The following is an 18,342-nucleotide window of genomic DNA, read 5'->3' as shown; positions in this document are numbered from 1 at the left end:
AAACCTTTCATAAGCTAAAATGGCGTAAAGTGAAGACCCATTCACTATTATTGGAGGCTATTTTCGTAAAAATGAAAACCCATTTAAAACCCATTCAAATTCATTCGTAAAAGTGAACACGGCTTTCAAAGCGAATTTTTGTAATTTTTGTAAAGCAGGCCACACCTGTAGCTGTAAAAGTGTGCACAATATTCAAGCCCTTGGAAAAGGGAGAGGTGGTGGGTCTTGACTGATCCTGCGTGAAGTGGGACAGGCTTCTTTGGTTTTCACAGTCGGATACTGACTGCTCCATTCATCTCCCTCCATGGCCTTGGGACTGCCCTGCTGCCCCACTGCACAATACCTCCCTTGTGCTCTCCCTACACTGACCTCAGGACCACCCTCCTGCCCTGACCACGCAGCACCTGCCTTGGGCACTTGCCTTCCCCCCCAACATCCAGAAAGGTCCCATGTTGGAGCTGCTCGAGGTGATACTGTTGGCTGTGCCCACCAGAGCTAATTGCCCGCCCTGACAAGATTCCACAGAAGTGCGAGATTACCATTTAGCCCATCAAACCTGCCCCACTGGTTGTGGCTGAGCTTGCACTATGACATCGTTCTCCTGGCCTATCTCCCTATCCCATGATTCCTGCTGAAAGCTGGAATTATCTATCCATCTCTGTTTCGATACAACCCATCCCCACTGGGACAGACGATTTCAGAGACCTCATCACTCTCTGTGTGAAGATGTTTCTTCTCATTTCTGTCCTGAATGGCCAATCCCTTATATTGTAACCACTAGTTCTATAACCTCAGCTGGAAAAAACATCCTTGCCAAAACTATACTCAAAAACATTACGTACTTCAGTGAAGCCACCCTTCACACATTGTGGTTGAGATAATAATTCATGAAAATAACTGCAAGAAAAGCTGTGCATAGCATTTTTTAACACCCTTTGTTGATCAGTCTATACATTCCTATGTTCTGTACACTTGTGGTGTGAGCATATTCCATGTTGGTTCATCATTATCACTTGCTCTGTTAACGTTCTGTTGTTTGAGGGTTTAGCCTCTGTGTAAAAGCATCACATTGTCTACACTAGTGGTCCTCAACCTTTTTCTTTCCACTCTCATCCCACTTTAAGTAATCCCTATGCCATAGGTGCTCTGTGATTAGTATGGGATTGCTTAAGGTGGGTGTAAAGAAAAAAAGTTTGAAAACCACTGGTTTAATCAGACTTCATTGACCCGTTATGTGCAAGGTTACATAACTCCGAAGGAAATGGGCCAATGACAATTTTTCTCAAGCAACCTACTTCAGTATCAACTGGGTCCTGAGCAGTGATTCTCAGCCTTCCCTTCCCACTCACATCCCTCCTTAAGCAATCCCTTACCAATCACAGAGCACCGATGGTCTAGGGATTACTTAAAGTGGGATGTGAGTGGGAAGAAAAAGGTTGAGAACCACTGATCTAGCTTCTGTGTTTCTATCTCCTCATTAGTGTAGCCTCAATGTCTAGTTACTAATTTGGAACTGGTAAGGCAATGTCTAGTCTCTGTGTGTGCCTCCTAGTTAATAGCCCCTCAGAGTCTTGGAGTTGGTAATGCAGATCATCTCCTCAATCCTGGCTATCTAAGGTCTTTCGAGAGGTCCTTCCCCTCAATAGCTCTTCATTGATTCAGTACGTGCTCCTGCATCCTGGAATGTGCCAGTAGGCAGTTGTACTGCTAGACCCAAGAAAATTCAAGTGACATGCCTGTCATCGCAGTAACCAGCCTGCTGCATCTGTGCTCCCTTTAGAGCCACCAAATCCTCCTTTAGGTAAGCAAACCAAAACTGCACACAGAATCGTATTGCAAGTGTGGTCTCAACAATGTCTTGTATAAATTACTGGAAGATACCCTATCTCAACTTGGTTTTGTTAAGCAGGTGCACTGAATTGATGAATTGACTCTCACTCACCATGTTTTGATAGGTTGGACTTAAGTGCAGGAACATATGAAAATTAGACAGAAAGTGCTCTAGAACAAAGAAGCACAGACCCCCCCCCCCCGCCCCACCTTCAGGTTGTCATCTGAGCAGACTTGTTTCTGAAGGGCTATTGAATCCCTAGCCTATGGTCCATGGAGGTTCACAATACAAAGGTCAGCTTTGTGCCCTCCGACCTTTGGCCTGGTTTGCCACCAGTTGTGTGGCTAAAACTTTGGAGGGGGGGGGGCGCGGGTGGTCAGGAATATGAGCTTTCAGCTCTCATCCAGAAGCAAAACCACTGCCAACTGTATCAGTTACTCCTGCTGACATGTTGGGAAACCCAAGCCCTTTAGTTCACAATACTCCCTTTTAACTGAGATCCTGAAGCAGGAACATATCTGCCTGGCTGCATTTATCATTCTTCCCCTCGTTCCATTGTTGCCAATCACAGGGCCATGAACAGAGGTTGCAGGGCCTCATAACCTTAGGAAGTCTCCGAGTCATAGAATTTTACTGCAGAGAAACAGGCCCTTTGGCCCATCTTTTTCATGCTGACCAAGCAGCTACTCAAGCTCATCCCATTTGTCTTTGCTTGGCACGCATCCTTTCCTATTCATGTTCATGTCTAAATGTCTTACATTGTACAATTGTTTCCCCCCCCCACAACTTCCTCTGGCAGCTCATTCCATGTGCCAACTTTCAGCTGGATCATGGAATAGGGAAATAGGCCAATAGGAGAGCGATGTCATAGTGCAAGCTCAACCACAATCAGTGAGTCAGGTTCGATGGGCTGAATGGTAATCTCACACTTCTTCTGTTACATCGTATAAAAGGACATCCCTTTAGAACAGCGATGAAGAGACATTTCTTCAGCCAGAGGGTGGTGAATCTGTGGGATTCGTTGCCACAGATGGCTGTGGAGGCTGTGTCATTGGGTAGATTTAACGTGAAGATTGATAGGTCCTTAATTAGTAAGGGGAACAAAGGTTATGGGGAGAAAGCAGAATAAAGTTGAAAGAAAAATGCATCAGATAGGTAGATGGATGGGGGATGTTGTGTTAACGAACAAGAGCAGGTGAATGGATCTTGCGGAATAATGGTTGGCGCAGATTAGAAGGGCTAAATGGCCTGTTTTCTGTGCTGTAGCATTCTATGGTTCTATGTGGAGCAGACTCAATGGGCCAAATGGCCTGATTCTGCTCCTATACTATTCTGGTCTTTTTAAAATCTTCCCCATCACCTTAAATCTATGCTTTCTAGTTTTAGATTTTTCTACCTATTGATGCCCCTCATGATTTTATAAGCCTTTTCCTCCTATGCTCCAGGGAGAAAAATCTTGTAATTTGAGCCCCCCCACCCAAATCCCAGTTACTCTCTTGTGAACCTTTCCCACGGAAATATTTTTTTAAAATTTTTCCTAGACTCATACAGAACATTATTGCATATGTTATATAAATAGTTTTTTAAAATTAGAGTCTCATATAATTGCCCCAAATCTCACCCCCACACGCAACTGCTAAGATTTATATTAAAAAAAATTCTCTAAAAGAAAAAGGAGGGGTGTTTGAGCCTTCACTAATTAATCCATATCCTGATCTTTATTAACCCAACTATACTATTTAAACCTTTCCGGGAAAGTTAATTATATCCTTAAGCCAGTATGATTCCTATAAGGTTGCCATATTTTAATAAACACGCCATATTTCTTTCTAAGGTTATCAGTCTCTTTTCCAGCGGGGCACAACTGTGCATTTCCATGTTCCAGCGAGTAATAAGTAGGGGGGAGCTGGACTTCCATGTAACAGCGATACATCTCCTGGCCACAGGTAGTGTAATCCTCACCAACTGGATTTGATATGTTGATAATTTTGTGCCAATAACCATAAGATGCTCAATAAATACAGTTCTGGTTCCAATGGAAAATCCACTTCCATAATTTCTGCCAAAAGGAGCTTACTTTCATGCATAGCTAGGTTGAATGAATAAACGTTCCAACCTCTATACTACACCTAAAACACAAGTCCGGAATTTCAAACCGTGTAATTTTTACGTTGTAAGGTATAATTGCTGCTATTACGGAGTCCAGAGGACCCCAAAACCAGCAGCAAGATATTCACAACACAGGGTTACTTCAACAAAAGTAGTTTTTAATTATATTTGAACAAGAAAACAGAATTAAACTTTAACTTATTACTTAACCTACCTAACTACTTAATCCCCCCTCTAATACTAAGCACGGGTGTGTGTAATGTATATTTAAGATTAGAAAAGTTCTTTGGATCATAGTCCAATCTCACTGGTTGCAGGCAATTCTTGTTCTGTGCACAGAAGTTAGCATTAACAAAGTTCACGAGTCTTTGGTGCTTAACGGGCAAATGGTTACCACTCAGGAGGGTTCTTGCTGGTTTTCAGAGAGAGATTCCTTTTCCAGGACATCTGCAACTGATTCCTTCTCAGTCAGTCTTGCTGATGAAACTTGCCCCCTTCAGGGTTCTCCAGATGATTCTCTGTCTTTCAGGTCACATTTCAAGCCGCCAATCTCCTCCTTTGACCAGGCGGCCTTCCAACGTTTGCCAGCTTGTCCTTCTGGAAAGGATTTCTGTCTCCTCTCTCTCTGTTTCACACCCACCCTTCTGAGAGTAAAACTCTTCTCTTCTGCCTGCAAAGATCACATGCTCTCCCAGGCAAGCTGCTGTTGATACTTTGTTGCTTCCTGCAAAAAGCATTCTGCAAAAGTCCTGCAAAAATTCTGTTTTAAAATGTGTGTGTGCAAGCTGCTCTAACAATTCCTCCCAAATCATCTCTAAATACTGTCATTCTACCAATCTATATCTGACATTAATAAATGATGTCATATTCTCAGAGCACAATTTTGACCAATATTGTTCTTGAATCCTTTTCCCCAAGCTTTTCTGCATCCTTTCCATCTTAATGACATTTTTCTTGTAGCTGGATGACCAGACTCTGCACAGAACTCCAAATGTGGACTCGCCAAAGACATGTCCAATTGTAACATGATGCCCATGCTCCTGTTCTGGATGCCCTGAAATGCAAGTGAGATGTAATCCCAGGCCTGAGGAGCTTTGGTTGCCAGGAGAAAGCAGAGGTTCCAGAATTATCCTTAAGGGGATTAAGATCAAGGAAAATGAAGACCAGTTCGGATTGATTAGCAAGGGGGAGAAACTGTTTCCACTGACTTAAAGGTGATGGATGAGATCATTGGAAAAAGTGGGAAGTGGGCGAGAGGTGGGAAAGAGAATTTTTGTTGCACACAGCACATCTTAGAGAAGGACAAGAAATGGAGACACAGGAAACTTGGGCAAACAAAGTGGAGCTGCGGAAACTCAGCAAGTCAGGCAGCATCCATGGAGAGAAATGGTCAGGGTTGGGCAGAGTCAGTGTCAGAAAAAATCTAGTCGGGGGGTGGGGCACAAACCACCGTTCGAGAACTTACTCGCTCGGGGGGGAGTGGTGGGCGGGTGTCATACCTGCCATGGACCTCTTCTGTCTGCTGCGCTGTCACACTTCCCCCTCCTTCCGGCGGGCTTGCTTATAGCGCATGGAGATAAAACCACGTGATTCATTTTGGGGACACCCCCTCCCCCCTGATGGCATCACCCGCTGTGGTCCGCAACCCCCCTAGTGATGCCAGAGCTGCAGGTGGGAGGGGCCACAATAACTCATGGTGGGGTATAGGCCACGAATGCACCCCCCCTCCATCCATGACGCCGAACCTGAAGTATTACAGAAGGTTGAATTCCAACTCTGGAAATGGAGTTAGATTAACACTCGGCAGCATAAATCTGCAGGGCAGTGAGGTTGGCTGGAACTGGGGTGCTCTGTACAATGGGGATCATGTCCCTCCAAGAGGGAACAATTAGAGTAGCAGTTAACACAACTCTATTACAGCTAGAGGCCCATGTTCAAATCCACTGCTGTCTAAGGAATTTGTACATTCTCCCCACATGACTATGTGGCTTCCTCTAGGTCCTCAGGTTTCCTCCCATATTGCAAAGACGGACAGGGCTAGCAGGTTAATTGGTCGCATGGATGTGATTGACTGGTGCAGGTTCATGGGCCGAAGGGGCCTGTTACCATGCTATATCTCTCTATACATGAAAAGTGTGATAACACTAGAGAAGGTGCAGAGAGATTTACAAGGATGTGGTTGATTTCTACAGCATGAAGTTGGCCCTTTAACCAACTGACTCCACAGTGACCATGAATGCATATTCATGCTAATCCTCCGCTAACCCCATTTTAATCTCCCCATGATCCCATCAGCACCCAGGGGGAATTCACAGTGGCCAACACATCCTGCCCGCCCATGTGTCTTTTTGAGATGCGGGGGGGAGGGGGGGAGCCACCCAGAGCGCCCAAGCTAAGTCCGCAGGGTCTCGTGGATCACATGCCAAATCCACACAGTCAGCCCTGGAGGCCTGCAGTGTACACTGGAGCAGTTAACCGGCTGCACTCATAATTCCCCAAGGTTGGAGCCAGTTTGTAATTGTTTTTGAAGGCTGTCTCAGCTGGTCTTATTTTGTTTTTTTGGAACACGGGAGACAGAGCGAAGGTTTGGCTCAGCTGAATACTGACAAACTGAAAGAATTAAGAGAGCAACAACCAGTTGTAGAGCTCATCGAAAGAATCAAGGACTTGTTGATCCAAACCAAGGCTTTTATTAGCAAAAGACAGGAGCTCTTCACAGGTGGCCGACCAGTCCGGAATGATCCGACCTGGCTAGGGACACAACCCTTTAAGGCCCAGACAGTAGGCGTGGCTTAGCTCTCAGCCAATCGCTGTAAGCACAGTCTAGATACTGTAACTATATACACTATATACATTGGTGATAGATCTGTACTATCACACCAGTACAGCATAATTAGTAGGAGTGGAACAGAGTTGATCAGGATATTTCATTTAACAAGTAGTTGGAGTACCTAACTCTTGAAGGGGTGATGGAGGAAGAACCCTTCCTTGCATTTAATCAGGGCCTGGAGAAGCTCCTCAGGAGCCCTGGTCTGCAGGATTATGGATGGAGACCCTGAAGTGGGATGAAGCTGGATCTTTGGCCAGTATGCACATGACCTGTTGAATGGCCTTTCAACCTGAATTCCTTTGGTACTTTGAATTGGAAAGCTCTTTCCAAGGGTTAGCATGGGCACAATGGGCTGAAGAACATCCTTACATGACATAAGGTCAAACCACAATAAATAGAACAATTCAGCACAGAAACAGGCACTTCAGCCCACAAGGTCCGCGCCAAATGAGACCAAATGAATTGCAGAGAAACGGATTGGAGGTCAATCCACAGGACTATAAGAGTGGCAGAGAGAAATGCCAAAGGCTCTCCCCCCACACCCCCCCCCCCCCCCCCACCATTGGCATGTTCTACTGGGATTGTTGACTGAAGAGAGTGCATAAAGTCATTGAGGATCCCTTTCACCCTGCACACAGCATCTTTCAGCTGCTCCCATCGAGGAAGAGATACAGGAGTAGCAGAATCAGCACCACCAGGCTGTGGAACAGCTTCTTTCCACGGGCAGTGAGAACGCTGAACGACCAAAGGAACTGACCTTCTGAGGCACTCATTTGTACAAAACAATATGGATTTTAATAGATGAAACCCTTGTCCTGCATATGTGTTATTTGTTTGTATGTGTGTTACGTCTGGTTGTGTGTCTGTGTGTTTTTGCACCGAGGACCGGAGAACACTTTCATCAGGTTGGACTTGTACAATCAGATGGCAATAAACTTGACTAAATCTCCGCTCTTTGCTTATGACAGATATCTCTCTAATTCCTACATGTTCAGGTGCCTATCTTAAAAAAAACACTTATGTGCTTCCACCACTGCTCCTGACGGCCCGTTCCAGGCCCCCACACTCTGTGCAAAAAATAAAGCTCTTTTAAACTTTACCCCTCTCTCCCTCAATGCATGTCTTCTATTATATAACATTTTTTTTACCCTGGGGAAAAGATTCCAGCGATCTACCCAATCTATGCCCCTCGTGATTTTATGCACTTCTATCATGTCTCCTCCTGGCCCCCAATGCTCCAGAATAAACAGCCCAGGTTCATCCAACCTCTTCTTGCTGCTCCCAGCCTCTAAACCCGGCAGAATCCTTATAAGTCTACTCTATCCTTTATGCAGCTGCCCTGTCCTTCCTGTACTGGGCCTAACCAAAGCTGGACATTGCTGCAACATCACTTCATTCATCTCATTCTCATTGCCCCCTCCAATGAAGGGAAGCATGTCGTGCGCCTTCTTTTCCGCCTTGCGTGGCCACTTTCAGCGAGCTATTGACCTGAAGTCCAGATCTCTCAGCACATCGATGCTGTAAATATTCCCCTTGTATTTGACCTTCCAAAGGACTAAATCTCACGCTGCTTGGGTTATACTCCACATGCCATTTCTTTGCCTATTACCAGTAATCGATCTAATCCCATGTTCCCCTCCACGTTGCCCACAATTCTGCCAACATTTGTGGTGTTTGCACACTTCCTAACATGCCCCACAGCAGATCCAGCGGCTGGTAAGTAGTGTGGGAGCCTGCATTTACCGTCTGCCTGAGGGAGCTTTCACTTCTCTTGTACTGCAGTCTGCCGTTCAGTCCTATCTGGAAGGGGTCGGGACAGGTCTCGGGCAGCTGAGGGCCTCACTAGACGATATCCGAGCCGTGTGTCGCACGATGGTGGAGGTGCAGGAGGAGTGCCAGAACAAGGTGAATGGCTTCACAGGCTTGGGGCAGCTGAGCAGCCTGGTTTCCGATCACATCCAGTTGGCCACTGCAGTGCACAACCTGCATCAAGTCTTCTCAGGTAAGGAAGCTCTGAGAAAACTCTGTGCACCCTCTTCCTGTGTCCCATTCTCTAATTAATTCCTATATTTAGTTTAACTTGTTTAAGTTTAAATTGTCACAAAATACCTTGAACAATGAGAAGGGTTCTCCTGTGAGCAGACTAGCAGGTTATCTATAACTTTCATAGAGCACAATTTACAGACTACAGGATTGCAGTGATGAATTAGTACCAAGCAAGGGCAGTGGGAGAGCACTGTTATGGGGTTCCCTGATGACTGCAGGGAAGAAACTGTCTTTAAGCCTAGAGGAGAGAGAAGATTGCGCCCAGGGTTCATTAGTGCATTGGCTGCCTTTCCTGGGCAGTGGGAGATGAGGGGAGGAAGGTTTGATTGATGTTCTGAGCTGTGTTCACCACTTTCTGCAGCTCCTTCCAATATTGAGCAGAGCAGCTCCTGTCCCACGCTGCAATGGTCCCAGCACGTCTGCTTTTGACAGGGGACCTGTTGAGGGATGGGGAAGACATGCTGAACCTCTTTAGTCTTCACAGAAGGTAGAGATCTTGGTGTTCTTTCTCAACCATTGCACCAATGTGCTTGTACCAGAACAGGTCATTGGAGGTATTTCTTTGTAAGAAACTAAAGCTAAGTGTATTTGACGTACATGGTTCTCTAACCATTCCGTTACAGCCTGAATACACCTGGGATTGTCTGATCTTGGGAGCTAAGCAGGCTCAGGCCTGGTCAGTACTTGGAGGGGAGACCACCCGGGAACACCAGGTGCTGTTTCTGTGAGGGGTGCTGGACAAAGTGGCGACTCTCTGTCTGCCTCACAGTGGATAGTAGTCAAAGAATTTCATGTGTGTTACATTCTAAATGGCAATAATGGAACCTTTACCTTGTAAGTGACTTGAGTGGTCCAGGGTAAGTTATCAAGTACACCTCACCATCCCTGCCCATGTGCATTGAAAGAAAGAATGACATTTATTGTCAAGTATGTAAGTACATCAATACATAGATGCCTCCCAGGACATAAAGCACACGACACATAACAACACGCAAGAAAAGAGAGAAAAAAGATAATAATATAAAAAGAAAGGGGAAATAATTAAGTAATGATAAAATATTCACTTCCAAGTGAAGCAACATTTCCCTTGTGAATCTGCAGGGGTCATCCACTGCATCCAATGCTCCCGGTGTGGTCTCCCCTACATCAGAGGGATTGGGTGCAGAGTGGGAGAGCGCTTCGTTGAGCACCTCAGCTCTGACTGCCACAATAGCGTGGATTTCCCAATGGCCGCCCATTTCAATTCCCAGCCCCATTCCCTTGTTGACAGAATGGAGGAACAACGCGTCATCTTCTGTCTGCACACCCTCCACCCGGATGGCTTAATATCGACTTCTCTGGTTTCCGGTAAACACCCACCCCCACCTCCACCACCACCTTCATCCCCCTGTCTCCTTTCCTCTAGTTCTGTTCCTCTCTTTTTCTTCCTGTTACTCTCTATCTCCTTTGACAGAGCCAATTCTCACCTTTCCTCTTATCATATCCAATTACCACCTTTTGTTGGTCTGGACTCCTCCCCCTCCCGTTCTTCCCCCTCTTTCTCTCCACAATCTTTATTCAGACACTTTGAAGAAGGCCTCAGGCCTGAAACATCGGTAACATATCTTTCCCTCCTATGGACACTGCGAGACTGGCTGAGCTCCTGCAGCATTCACTGTGTTTTTACTTGAAGCTAGAGGTGCTGGGCTTCAGACCTCTGAACCCTCTGCCCAAAGGGAGAAGGGAGAAGGGAGAAGAGAGCAGATCCTGGGAGAGATTGAATGGGCTGGGCTTGCTTTCCCTGGAGCAATGGAGGTTGGGGGAATGGCCAGATAGAAGTATATACTGTTACAAGAGGCATAGATAGGATAGATGGCCAATATGTTTTTCCCATGATGGTGTATCAAAAACAATAGGATGTGGGCTTCAGATGGTAGGGTGGAATTTTAAAGGGAATCTTCAGAGTAAGTTTTTCTATAGGGAGTGGAGGAGCTGCCTGTGTAGGTGGTGTGGAATTTCAACATTTTTTGCAGAAGATTGAACACAGGCCCGGTGTGGATCAATGGGTCTAAGAGGATTAAATAGTTAGTCACGTACTAGATGGGCTCAAGGGCCTGTGGTGTTCTATGGTTCACTATGTTTAAGAGGCATTTAAACAAAAATTTCGATAGAAAAGCCATAGAAGGATATGGTCCGAATGTGGGAAATGGGATTAGTATAAAAACACAGAAATACTGGAAGAATTCAGCAGGTCCCACAGGGTCCGGAGGAGGTAAAGGTTCATAACCGACATTTTGGGCCCCAGCCCTTCAAGGTGCGATTGAAAAGCAGGCAGGAGCCTGAATCAAAGAGGTGGTGGAGGAGGGAAGAAAGGGCAGGGTGAGGAGCAGTGGCCTAGCTAGGGGGTAAGGGGTCTGATGCCACCCCCCGCTCCCCCCACTCTGGTCCACTGCCGCAGCCTTCTCCCCCCCCCCCCCAGCTCTGGTCCACTGCCACAACCCACCCCCCCCCCCACGCTCCAGTTCACCGCCGCTGCAACCCCCTCCCTCGCTCAGTTTCGACACTGCCGGAAAAATCAGTGCGGCCTGACATTCAACCACTGACTCACCATCTGGTATGTGTCGTGGCGCCTTACTTGATCCCTCCTAACTTCAGAACCTGGATACACCCCTGGTGAGGAGCACAGGCCAACAGCCAAAGGATGTCAGGAGATGAAAGGTGAGAATTGATGTGGGGAGGAGTGGCTCTGTGTCAGAGGGAAAGGGATGCCAGACAGAGCTATAGGAAAGGATAGAGCAAGGGGAGAAACTGGAGGGGGTTCTAACGGACACCGGAGAAGTGGATGCCATCTGGACGGTGCCCAGGCAGAATATGAGGTGTTGTTGCTCCAGTTGGCAGGTGCACGAGACCATGGACAGATTTGTCAGATGAAGCAGGGAAATGAAATGGGTGGCCGCAGGGTGATCCCTGCTATTGCAGCCAACAAAGCAAAGGTGCTCAATGAAGCGATCTCCCAGTCTGTGTCCAGTCTCAGTCTAGAAAGCCACAGCGGGAGCACTATATCACCGGGAAGGACTGTCTGAATGGCCAGAGTTTCCCATTGGCTCATTGCGCTAGAGAATGCAAGATCTGCAGGGTGCCCTCAGTATGGAAAGCAAGCACCGGGTTAGATTACTTACTCAAATCACTCTGTCTGAGAATCAACCTTGGGAAATGCCAAACATCAGGAGCTGCTTTCAGGTGCTCGGATGCAGATAATGCGCTGGCAGACGCAGCTAGGGGAGTGCAGCTGGGACATTCAGGTGGCCGTGGAGAAGACGCATTTCTGTCACCTGAACATGCCAGCTGAAGGAGAGCCACGTCCAAACAAACGCCGGCTCTTGTGGCCGTAGTCACAGCTTGTTTATGGAGCATCTTGTAGCAGTCTGTCCCACGCTGTCCCCAGTCCGCAGCGGGGAGGGTAGCTGTCACCAACGGGGAGGGTGGCTGTCAGCGGCTCGCCAACTGTCAACAGCCCGCCCATTGCTGGGCACCTGAAAGCTGCTAGCTGCTTTGCCTTGCTGTTTTCAGGTACCTAGGGGTAGTGCTCCGAGCCGGAGAATATACCTCTCCGAGGAGGGTTAGGTAAGTGCTCCTCGGCGCCGGGTTCTCCACTTTCAGGTGGTCTCCCGACAGCCGCATTCGGGTATTTTAGATGGCTTTACAATCGGGTATTCTGGCACCTAGAGAGCAGTACCTGTTGTGTATGAACAGACAGTGCTTTTCGTCACTGGCGTTTGAAAGAATGAATTGAAGAGCAAGAATCCAATGTCCTGTTTATTTGCAGCTCCAATGAAGGGCAGGAAACTGGGCTCAACTGCTCCCCCCCAGCCAGTGGCCAAACTGTGACTGCCCTGCCAATTGGCCCAGTAAATCAATCAGCAATGAGGAACAAGTCTTGCTCCAGTCTGCTTGGCCTAGAAGGATCATCATGATCATGGGTTTGTTGTTATGGCACATTTTACAATTTACATATGCACCAAAATTCTTGCTTGCTGCAACTGAACAGGTTCTTGTAAAGAAAAACGATAACAGTAAACTAATTGAATTAAATTCAGAGACAATAACTGCATAAGATGGGATAATAATCGCAGTAATCCTGGTGCAAAAAGGCGATTTGCAATAGCACAGAGAGCTATTTTGTGGTGTTGGGTGCAGTCCGTGGTTAGTGTACAAAGGGAGGTTCAAGGTTAGCATAATAACTGGGTTTGAGGTGGGTGGGATAAATAGCCAATATAATAAATAATTTAACCATGAAAATAAAGCACAACTGTTTTCAAAGTTTGCAGAGGGCATTGAAAGGATCAATATCAGTTGTAAATCAGGCGTCTCTCTGGGATAACAGCCCAAATAGAAGCCATGACAGCAGACCAATCAGCATCCCTTATTAATCCACATACAAGAAGGAAGAGGATACTTATTGTTAATGACCACATACAATGGCTGTTATTGCTGCAGGCAATAGAAGGTTTGGAGCTTGTCTCAGCCAATTGTGGAGGGAATAACAAGATGGGCAATGCTCCAAGGGTAAATTGACTTATTATTTATTTACAACTTCAATGGACTGGATATAATGTAGTCAAGATGATTGCAGCCAATCCAAAGTATACTTGTTTAGTGGACAGTGGGGGTTGGATGAGCTCATTACTGAATAAAGTCTCGGTCAAAGAATAAGCCCCATTGCGACTCAACCTCTGCAATTGATGGTGTCACAACGGACTCTTCCCTCCTTCTCTATTCTGTCTGCTTTGTGGCCTCAACCTTTCCTATTGCTATGTAGACGCTGCTTCCTTTGCTCTTCCTGTGGAAAAGAGGAAATAAATATTTTCCTTGAGTGGCTTTTATCTTGGGAGGGGAGCAGGTTGAGTCATTTAGTAAATGGAATGAATTGTTCTTGAACTTTGACAAAGACGTCAGCATTAGATTTAAGAGTAACGTAGGCAGACATTTCATTAGGACATTGTCCTAATGCAAATGCATGCATTAGAATGGATGGGTAAAATGGTTAGCAGGGACATGATGGGCCTGTTTTGTGCTGTATAACTATTATTGAATCTGTTAATGTACTGCCTGAACCAGAAATTCCATTTCTACGTTAACTTCTTGTCACTTCCACTTTAACATGTCTGATCGTGTGATCTTTCCCTGTGTACCCCAGTTGCCAAAGATCTATTGGTTAACCAGTCAGTGTGAATTGCTTCCAGTGTAGGTGGGAGAATTAGCATGAAATCTTGAAGTGGAGTTTAGGGTGTCCCGGTCAGTGTAGTGGTTTAGCGCCAAGCTATTCCAGCACCAGTGACCGGGGTTCAAATCCAGCGCTATCTGTAAGCTCGTTCTCCCCGAGTCTGCATGGGCTCCCTCTGGGGTGCTCCAGTTTCCTCCCACCCTTCAAAATGTACGGTGGTCGTAGGTTAATTTGGGATATTTGGGTGAAATGGGCCGGAAGGGCCTGTTACTGTGCTGATGGTCTAAATTAAATAAAATTAATGGGCGTATGAGAGGAGTTGGGTTCTAGGGAAATCAAAGAGCCAAGTGGCGCTGGCAGGATTGTTCTTGAGAGCTAGCATAGCCTTCCTCCCGAAAGGAAAATGTAAGAGAATTGAACAAAGTATAACATCCCCAAATCCAGTATATACTTTCTGAGGTGCTACCAAAGACCTAAAATAACTCTACCAAGGCTTCTTTACTTTTATAATCCAAGCCTTTTGCAATAAAAAAAATTATTTCATTTCCGAACAGCTACATGCCTGCAGCTCACTGCACTTCACAAACCACTCCCCCATGTCCCCTCCACACACCAGCGTTTAAGAGCTTCTTCCAATTCTAATTTTCGCTTGTCACTCCCCTGCCCCCAGGCTCCCTGTATCTGGCCAACAGCTTACTTTCCTAATAATTGATCTTATCAGCAAACCTAAATGCATTGTAATACATCCTTTTACTCTGTTCTATAAACAATCTTGCACTCCTGCCAATGCATTATGTAATGGACTTTTAAATGTTCCCTTGCCAAATGGTTTTTGAAAACCCACATATCACATATAAGATGGTTCTGCCTTATTTACACTTCAATTGCAGTCTCTTGATTAAAAGTTGCCATCATCTTTGTCAAAGAAGAATTTGAATCTGCCTATCCTCTGATGTACTAAATGCCTTAGTAATGCATTTTAACATTTTCCCAACATTTGATCTCAAGCTAAGTTTTCTCCATTCACGAATAGCAGTGGAGCATTTACTTACATTTAGAATGGCACAGATAGTGTCTCTTCTCTCTTTGGCTTGGCTTCGCGGACGAAGATTTATGGAGGGGGTAAAAAGTCCACGTCAGCTGCAGGCTCGTTTGTGGCTGACCAGTCCGATGCGGGACAGGCAGACACGATTGCAGCGGTTGCAAGGGAAAATTGGTTGGTTGGGGTTGGGTGTTGGGTTTTTCCTCCTTTGCCTTTTGTCAGTGAGGTGGGCTCTGCGGTCTTCTTCAAAGGAGGCTGCTGCCCGCCAAACTGTGAGGCGCCAAGATGCACGGTTTGAGGCGTTATCAGCCCACTGGCGGTGGTCAATGTGGCAGGCACCAAGAGATTTCTTTAGGCAGTCCTTGTACCTTTTCTTTGGTGCACCTCTGTCACGGTGGCCAGTGGAGAGCTCGCCATATAATACGATCTTGGGAAGGCGATGGTCCTCCATTCTGGAGACGTGACCCATCCAGCGCAGCTGGATCTTCAGCAGCGTGGACTCGATGCTGTCGACCTCTGCCATCTCGAGTACCTCGACGTTAGGGGTGTGAGCGCTCCAATGGATGTTGAGGATGGAGCGGAGACAACGCTGGTGGAAGCGTTCTAGGAGCCGTAGGTGGTGCCGGTAGAGGACCCATGATTCGGAGCCGAACAGGAGTGTGGGTATGACAACGGCTCTGTATACGCTTATCTTTGTGAGGTTTTTCAGTTGGTTGTTTTTCCAGACTCTTTTGTGTAGTCTTCCAAAGGCGCTATTTGCCTTGGCGAGTCTGTTGTCTATCTCATTGTCGATCCTTGCATCTGATGAAATGGTGCAGCCGAGATAGGTAAACTGGTTGACCGTTTTGAGTTTTGTGTGCCCGATGGAGATGTGGGGGGGCTGGTAGTCATGGTGGGGAGCTGGCTGATGGAGGACCTCAGTTTTCTTCAGGCTGACTTCCAGGCCAAACATTTTGGCAGTTTCCGCAAAGCAGGACGTCAAGCGCTGAAGAGCTGGCTCTGAATGGGCAACTAAAGCGGCATCATCTGCAAAGAGTAGTTCACGGACAAGTTTCTCTTGTGTCTTGGTGTGAGCTTGCAGGCGCCTCAGATTGAAGAGACTGCCATCCGTGCGGTACACAGATAGTGTAACAGTTAGCTTAACGCTGTTGCAGCCCAGTGCCTGGAACCAGGGTTTGAATCTGGTGCTGTCTGTAAGGAGTTTGTAAGTTGTTCCCGTGTCTGCGCAGGTTTCCTTCGGTTTTCTCCCACCCTTCAAAATGTACTGCGCTGAGGTTCATTTGGGTGAAATTGGATGGTACGGACTTCTGAGCCAAAAGGGCATGTTACCGTACTGTATGCCTTAAATTTTTTTTAAAACTTCCTATCTGCTGGACTATTCCAGAAACTGGGAAACTTTAGAAGATCATCTCTGATGCATTTGATATCTCTGCAGCCACTTGTTTTGCAATCCCAAGATACACCCAGGGTCTGTATCATTGGGTTATAATGGATCAGTTTTAAACTTTATGCCCTGTATTGATGCAGGTCTCGCAGTAAGCCAAGGAGTGGTTGGTTTGGGAGGATCGGGACCAGTACCATTAAGAGCAGGACCGACGATTGGCCATTCAGAGAGGTGCGCTCATCTCTTTGCTAATCTATCAGTCATTGCGAGGGCCAGCTGCCAATCGGTTTACCAAGGAAAAGTGGCCTTCCCAGTTTCACAATGTTGCACAATCAATTACACAAAGACTGAAGTTGCCGAAACTGAAGGCTTTCATTTACAAAAGATGGACAGCATCCCTTGTGTTGCTGGCTCACGTTGACCCAGACTTGAACTGGGGGCAGGCTTGTGGCATGACAGCCTTTATGGGGAGAGAGGGGAGGAGTCATGAGCCAGCCAGTGAGAGCAAGGTCGACCAGGAAAGGTCTTGTCATTTACAGATAACAAATATGTACAATAGTGGTTTCACTGTTCGCCGGTCCCTACAGCTCTTCGTTTGATAGAGGCACAGAGACAGTGTGTCATCCAGTGCAGAACTCGTTGTGCCAACTTGTCCTTGCCAACCATGTTGGCATTACGAGTTCGTCCAGTTTGCCGAAATTTGGTCCATATCACAAGAAAAGCAGAGGGTTACGGGCTGCAAGGTAGGGAAGGATTGGATTAATGTGGAAGGGTTGACAACATTGTGGGCCAACGTGCCTCCACTATGCTGTACATGCTTCTGTTCATAAATCTATCTGAATACCTATCCATTGTGCTCACTTCCACAGCTTCCTCTAGCAGCTGGTTCTAGATACGGACCACCCCCTCTCTGAGTCCTTTTTTCTTCTTAAACTATTTTTATTGATTTTAATTAAAAACCTATGCAAACAAAAAGGGTACAATTCAGTAAGATGAAATGGACAGTTACATAAACCAAATTAAGATACATCACTAGCATACACAAATTGTAAATCATATTCTAAATAGTATTTATCTTTGAAAACAAACTCTAATAATATTAAAAAAAGAGGAAAGAAGAAAATAGTAGAGGAGAAAAACTCCACCCCTTATCTAACCGCGTTGTCAGTTTCTATATATGACTGGTATTAAAAGAAAAACAAAGGTTTAAAAAAAAAAGGAACGTGGAAAAGATACGAGTCGGACAATTTAATTATATTGGAGTAAAATTATAAAGCAAGACAGAGAGTCATTAACGACTCCCCATAACTTCTGGAATCTTATATCAGAATTATTAATTGAATAATGAATCTTTTCCATATTCAAACAGGACCTGATGTCACACAACCACTGATCATGAATAGGTGAGGCATTTAAATAAAATCGCTAGCCTTGCCAAAAGAGAGAGCACGACTCTAGACCAGAGATTGGGAAGAATCATTCCCTCCTGTTCTACTGAAAATGGCCACCAAAGGATTTGGTTTAAAACCTATATTGAAAATGTAGGACCCTCTTAAACCTTTCCTGTCTCACCTCAAATTTTTGCCCTCTCATTCTAGAATCATTCACCCTGGGAAAAACACTTCATCCATGCCCCTCATGACTTCGTGAAAAGGTCAGTCCTCAGCCTCCCACACTCCAGGGAATAAAGACCTAGCCCATCCAACACCTTCTAATTCAAGCCCTCCTGTCCCAACAGTTAATACTGCTCCATTCAATCTCTCTTTGGTCTCCAGGCTAACCCATGTGTATAAACCTGTTCAGCCATGGTGACATCCTCCTGTATACCTGCAGCCTCTTGGGGAGGGGGTGGGGGGTTGGTATCCTTCCTGCTGTGTGGGGGTTGCAATGGAGCACA

The 18,342-nt window shown here is 46.1% G+C and overlaps 1 protein-coding gene across 1 annotated transcript in view; it reads left to right on the top strand.

The window, feature by feature from the left end:
• The window catches only part of exoc3l1 (exocyst complex component 3-like 1), a 74,022-nt gene that overhangs the window by 7,909 nt on the left and 47,771 nt on the right, over positions 1–18,342 (top strand). Inside the window, exon 4 of the mRNA XM_069899431.1 lies at positions 8,553–8,772. Within this exon, the coding sequence (XP_069755532.1) occupies positions 8,553–8,772 (220 nt within the window). The remainder of the gene's footprint in view (positions 1–8,552; positions 8,773–18,342) is intronic.

This window comes from Narcine bancroftii, chromosome 10, assembly GCF_036971445.1.
Source record: "Narcine bancroftii isolate sNarBan1 chromosome 10, sNarBan1.hap1, whole genome shotgun sequence".
NCBI lineage: Eukaryota > Metazoa > Chordata > Chondrichthyes > Torpediniformes > Narcinidae > Narcine > Narcine bancroftii.
This window is presented reverse-complemented; position numbering and strand designations above follow the sequence as displayed.